The 5,733-nt window shown below is 37.0% G+C and overlaps 1 protein-coding gene across 1 annotated transcript; it reads left to right on the forward strand.

Annotated features, from left to right (window-relative positions):
* The first annotated feature begins 26 nt into the window (after positions 1 to 26).
* On the forward strand, positions 27 to 5,727 carry CUNH15orf48 (chromosome unknown C15orf48 homolog). Its single transcript, XM_009644025.2, has 4 exons — positions 27 to 93; positions 400 to 488; positions 1,260 to 1,320; positions 2,004 to 5,727. Exons 1-4 carry the CDS (start codon positions 52 to 54, stop codon positions 2,070 to 2,072), a joined length of 261 nt encoding a protein of 86 aa, XP_009642320.1. The 5' UTR covers positions 27 to 51; the 3' UTR covers positions 2,073 to 5,727.
* Positions 5,728 to 5,733: the final 6 nt, after the last annotated feature.

A 5,733-nucleotide genomic window follows, 5' to 3' on the forward strand; every position in this document is an offset into this window, starting at 1 on the left:
GGGGTGCGGTAACAGGGAACCGTTTGTTCCAGGTCCGCAGCCGCAGCGAGGATGATCACGAGCTTCTTCCAGATACTAAAAGCAAAAAAAGAAGTAAGTTTGCCAGAGACGTTGGTCCTGCGATAACGCCCGGGGGCCAGGGGATGCCGGCGGGCTCGAGCGGGTGCAGAGGGGTTCCCTTTAATAACGAGCGCCTCGTAGGGGAAATGGTGTCAGCGGGGGATGCGTGTCAGGCGAAAGTCACGCACTGAGGGTGAGGTGGTGTGAACAGTAACCTAGAGGTGCTATACCTTAACAGGTAATCACGCCTTAATTCCTTGTAGCTCTCACTCCCCCCATTCATGGCTCTGTAGCCAGGACGCTATTCTTAAACTCTTTTCTCCATTTTATGTTTTTCAGCTCATTCCCCTGGTTGGAGTGGTGTCCTTTGCAGCAGTTGGGGCGCTCTCTTTTTCTGTGTATTCCATATTCAGCAAATCTGATGTGATGTAAGCAAAATACTTATTGCTTGGAGCTTACCCTAATCTTTGTTCAACAGACGTACTTGACCATCATGTTATGCACAAAAAAAAAAAAATCCATGTGGATGTTCCAGAGTACTAGTAACGAGTAAGGCATTTGCAGATTGTCAATACTGAAGAAATTAATTAATTTGGAGCGTAGTCCAAATTAATTCCTAAATTTGATTTAATAGATTATATTTTTTCTTTACTTTAGGTGTAATAGGTTTTAGATGTTCTTATGAAGAATTTCAAATGATCAGATAGGTAGATGACATGCAGTTATGTTGCAACCAGGCTATTGTCTTGTATATAAAGAACAGCATTTGATAATATGAACTTATAATAAGTTAATATTTTAATAATTGGAGCTAAGTCTTACACTCTTTAAGCTTTGGGTTATTTTTCTATTTACTTTAAAGTGATTGGAATAGGCATTGTAGCTGTCAGGATAAGAATCCCCTAACTTTTTCTCTGTTTCTTTATTCAGTTTTGATTTTTCAGCTTGCTTCCCTTACGATAACACATTATACTTGAACAATGTTGGTTTGTTTGGTGCTTTGAAAGCTGCAAATAGAGCAGGCCATCATTGATTCCTACCCAGAATTTAAAACAGAAATGCCCAAACCTGTAAACCTGTGTTTAAGGGAACTACTTACAAAAATAGTTCTACTGACGATAGACTGCTCATATAAGAAAAATGTGTGCAAGATCACACCCTAAAACATAGTACCTGTTTTGCTTTATCTCCCCTTAAAGCATTAACAAGAGTGGCAATCCAGAACCATGGGAAACTGTCGATCCTACCAAGCCTCAGAAGGTAATTTGTACAAATAATATAGTCAGTACAAATAGTGAACATTTCCAACACAATGAATAACTTTATTTAAATGTGTAAGAACTAGCAAAATATCGATGAGGAAACAAATGTAAAGCTGGCGTACATCTAAAAGTGGAAGTAACTGCTTAATTCATTACTTCATGTAAAATATCTTCCCTGTATTACTTAATGATAGGGATTCAGCTATTACATTCTAGTTCTTATCCTGAATTTACGGTGTACTTCTGGTTGGTGTTTCCTTCTTCCCCCCCCGCCCCCAACATCTATTACTCAATTCCACTGGTAACAGTGGAAATTTGGAGTATAGAGGAAATGCTGTTTACCCTTGCCTTGTTCCTGAATTACAAAATTGACTAAGAATGGGTTTGAATGCTGCAGCCTGAAGGAAAAAAAAAAATCTTAGTTTAGTAGAGCATCTAGGATAAGGAAAAATAAAATTATTTTGCATTATTACTTGTTTAATATCCAGATTATTCTATTCAACAAATTAAATATGTCATCAGGTGCTATTTCTGTTTACTTCTGAAAGGAAAAGGTAAAGCTACTAGAAATCCTTCTTCACTGATAAGTTTGATGCATGGTATGGGGAGGGGTGGGAGTGGAATAAATGCTCACTGGGATTTTGCTAATTTCTTTCATATTTTCCTTTGACTTTCTTCCAGCTATTAACAATTCATCAGAAATGGAAACCTATAGAAGAGCTGGAAAATGTCAGAAAGCTTACGAAGTGACAAGTTTCTGTTGCCTCAAAAAGGTACCCTATGAATCTAGTGGAATCACTTCTGCACAAACTTGACTACTGAAATCAGTGTGCGGAAATGCTTCTGCTACATTTTTAGGGTCTCCCTACACTTTTTGGACTCTGGATGAGGAGTTTCATGTTGCCTTAGAAGTTGGCATACAACATCCACACAGTCCAAAAATCTGTCTCAAATATTAATTTTCAGTAAGCATTTGGTGTCAAATGTTGAATATTCAGATGGTACTTATAGATGGAAAAAGCCTTCATGCTTTTTGTAGAATTTTGTTTTTCTCAAAATACATAAATTTTGTAATTTTATATATTTTTAATAAAAAATTTAAAATTTTTACAACATTCCATGTAAATTCCATAAATGGAGATTACCCAAAAGCCCGTCTAAATTGGGATTCCTAGTCTGCTCCCTCTCTATACTATATACAGACCAAACAGTCATCATTGCCACAGGATGTCTTTGTATGGCAACATGTGGTCATAAAGTATACTTGCATTCATTTTATACATTAGATGCGATGACAATTTAAGTCAAAACTAATATTCTACTGCTAATACTAAAACTGACTTGTGCACTCACCTTAACCCACTGAGGAGTCTAATAGGTTATTTAAGGGTATATTCGAGACTGCAAGATTAGAACATAAGAATTAAGCATAACTAAGAGGGAATTGGAAATGAGATAATTTCTGTTTTATTTAAGTATTGTTCATGTTTAAATTTCGAAAAAGTTACTAGAATTAGGACGCTTACATTATCCCAAACTAATTACAAAATGTTAATTTCTTCTTTTTGTGCACAGTAGTTCATGTGCAAGCTCAAATGTACCGCACAGTTAGCCAGATTTTTAAACATATCTAGATACACGCTATAAGGGACATCTGCTTTAACAAAGAGAAAATGACAGATTAAAATTATGAATGACTCTATGAAGAGACTGAATGGTAGAAGAGTCTTTTGTGGATATTTTCTGTATGTGTCCCCTTCCAAGCAGTTTCACAATATATTATAGTTTCTTTTACAATGTTACTTTCTGTGAGGAAGAAAGCAAAAGTGAAACAACTGCTAATTGGAAAAAGTCCCTATGAGTGAGTAATAGTGAAGTGGTTTAGGTTACTCTGCTGCAGCAAAGACAAAACTTAGTAAAGCTGTCTCCTGAATTTTAAGGTAGCTTGGCTTCAGAAGCTTTGTGTTTTCTTCAGATTTATTGATGCTGAGAAAAAAAAAAGCTAAAACTTATTTTACCCAATACTTGTGTGCAGATGCAGTGTAAATATTTTTTTATCAAGTAAGGATGACTCAGCAGCATTTATGTTTAAGAGTGAGAGGAACTACAAGACTTCAGAATACATTCTTAGCTTTCATTTTAAGGAATGACGTTATAAGATGATTCGACAGCATCTAACCACAAAAATCCAGTGCTCTGAAGGATACAAGTTTTAAATATTTTAATAGAGAAATATTTTAAAATATTTTTGTAAGTTATTCTGTATTTCCATATTTTTACTGGACTGTATCAAACAAAACAAAAAGTGCTGTACTTTGAGTTGATGAATGAATTAAATGAGTTTGGTCTTCAGTAAATCATTTCTGTGGTCTGTAAATACTATGACCTAAGTATCTGTCAACATTAGGGAAATAAGTGTAAGTGATTTTCATGTAATTTTTGTTCTTAACTACTTTTCAGTGGTGTCTTCCAGTAGCGCATTAAGCAGTGTGACTGCTATCAGTCACAGCTTGTTGCTTCTCTCATCCTGTGCTGAAGCATAATAGCAATGGTAATAGAATGTTTTGCTTTGTTAGCTGCTCTTTTTTTTAAATATAGATTTCTGGGGAGGATTTTCACATAATGTGAGAAATCAAAATATTTTTATGCACTTCAAAAAGATTGAGTATTGTTGAAGTTCTTGGGACAATTTTGTGTTTTCTCAGACTGTCCCTAAAAATAATCTGTATCCTGCACAGGTGAGGTTTTTTTCTTGTAAGTAGAGCACTCCACGAGCAATTACTGTATCTCCCCCCCCCAAACTACTCAACATAAATCTATAAAGCAATATACAAATTATTTCCTTGTTCTACAAACAGCAGAGTTAAGACAGTAAAGATTTAATTGGCTGAATTTTATGACCCGACTTTTATGAGAACAATAAGACTTCCATGTCCTATGTTATGTAAACCCATGACTTTTTATTCCATGGACAATTTAGAGGCCGTTGAATAATTTAACAGCTTTCTTCCTTCTCTCCATTTTGTCTCCTACTCCATTCTGTTCTTGATTTTGGTTTGGGTTTTTTTTAAGCAATCTCTATCTTTGCTCACCCTGTGTAGTATTTTTCCATGGAACCATATCACTTCCAACTTTTGTGTTAATTACAAAGTTTAATTAAAATGTTCACTGGCTTGTTAGGTTTTCAAATATAGATTAGAAACCATTAGAAATGTTTTTTTAATCGTTCTAATCACCATTGGAAATGCATCATTAGAATCTATGGTCATGCTTTTGTAACTGCAGGTGGCTGATAAGTAGTCTATTTGTAAATAGTTTTCTGGAAGAACAGAAGGTTGCTTTTTTGCAGTATACATGCAATTATTAACTAGTGACTAATTTTTGTTATTACAATAGTACTTAAAGGCCTTAACCACAACAATACAAGATCTGTGTTGAGTTTTTCATTTGTCTTTCTTTGCATTTGATAGCCCTGGTGTCAGCATTTTTCTGTCTGATGTCCCCTACCCCCTGCATTTCTCTAGCACAAGATGCTATTAGTATCGTACTGTACTTTCTAGTTACTTCAGTGGCGTGTGTGGTTTCTATAGAAAATAGTAACTTACAGAGGGGCCTGATGCAATCATTAAACTGTTCATCCCACAGTTATCATCTGTCTCTCTCAGGGCAGAGGGTTATTGTCCCTAGGACTACCTATAGAAAACAAGAGTAATGGGAATGATTCACTGGATCTGGCCACTATTTGGTGTTGGATGTTTCCCAAAAAAGCTTTCAGACTAAACAAACATGGCCACGCTACACAGTACAGTTATGATTTGCTGTCCGAAGCCTTTGCTGTACAGCACATCCATGCCATATGGGGAGCACACGAGATAACGACATCACCTAAAAGTGTAACTGAAATGGAAATAAAAAAGCATTAGCAAGGAAGTGGACTCGGTGTACTGCAGTTGAACTAAGTAACTATTGACCCTCAGGTGCTGATGTGAATAGAGAGCGGGCAGGTTGTTTGCTGAAAGCTATCTCCCATCATGAAACCGCCATCACAGCTAATTGCACCCTTCAAAGGAAGTCCAAAGAGTGAGCAGACGCCCAGTTCAAAGAGCCGTTCTGTGGTGCCTCACCCCGATCAAAGATCACGCACCTTTATAGCACACTTTATGGGGGCTGTACCAACCCTATTTATGCTGTACCTTGACCTCGTGACCAAAGGATTTTGGTCTAATTAGCTTTTACTCTTAGATAGCCTTGTTACATGTATGTTCTGGCCAGAGCAGTTAATGGGGATGGAGTGTCCTCCTGCAGGGCTCACAAGGGCCATGCAGTGCCTCTAAGGGCGCCTCACACAACATGCAGACTGCGGGGCCTGTGACAAATTAAGCCATGATGAGTGAAAAGCCGCCCCGCAGCC

This window comes from Egretta garzetta, unplaced genomic scaffold (genome assembly GCF_000687185.1).
Source record: "Egretta garzetta isolate BGI_Z169 unplaced genomic scaffold, ASM68718v1 scaffold287, whole genome shotgun sequence".
Taxonomy (NCBI): Eukaryota; Metazoa; Chordata; class Aves; order Pelecaniformes; family Ardeidae; genus Egretta; species Egretta garzetta.

What these genes read in the sequence shown, in the direction of transcription:
- CUNH15orf48 (XM_009644025.2), top strand. Translation starts at nt 52, where the DNA reads ATGATCACGAGCTTCTTCCAGATACTAAAAGCAAAAAAAGAA. An exon ending in TACTAAAAGCAAAAAAAGAA is followed by an intron (nt 94 to 399) that starts GTAAGTTTGCCA and finishes TATGTTTTTCAG; the next exon opens with CTCATTCCCCTGGTTGGAGT. An exon ending in ATCCTACCAAGCCTCAGAAG is followed by an intron (nt 1,321 to 2,003) that starts GTAATTTGTACA and finishes ACTTTCTTCCAG; the next exon opens with CTATTAACAATTCATCAGAA.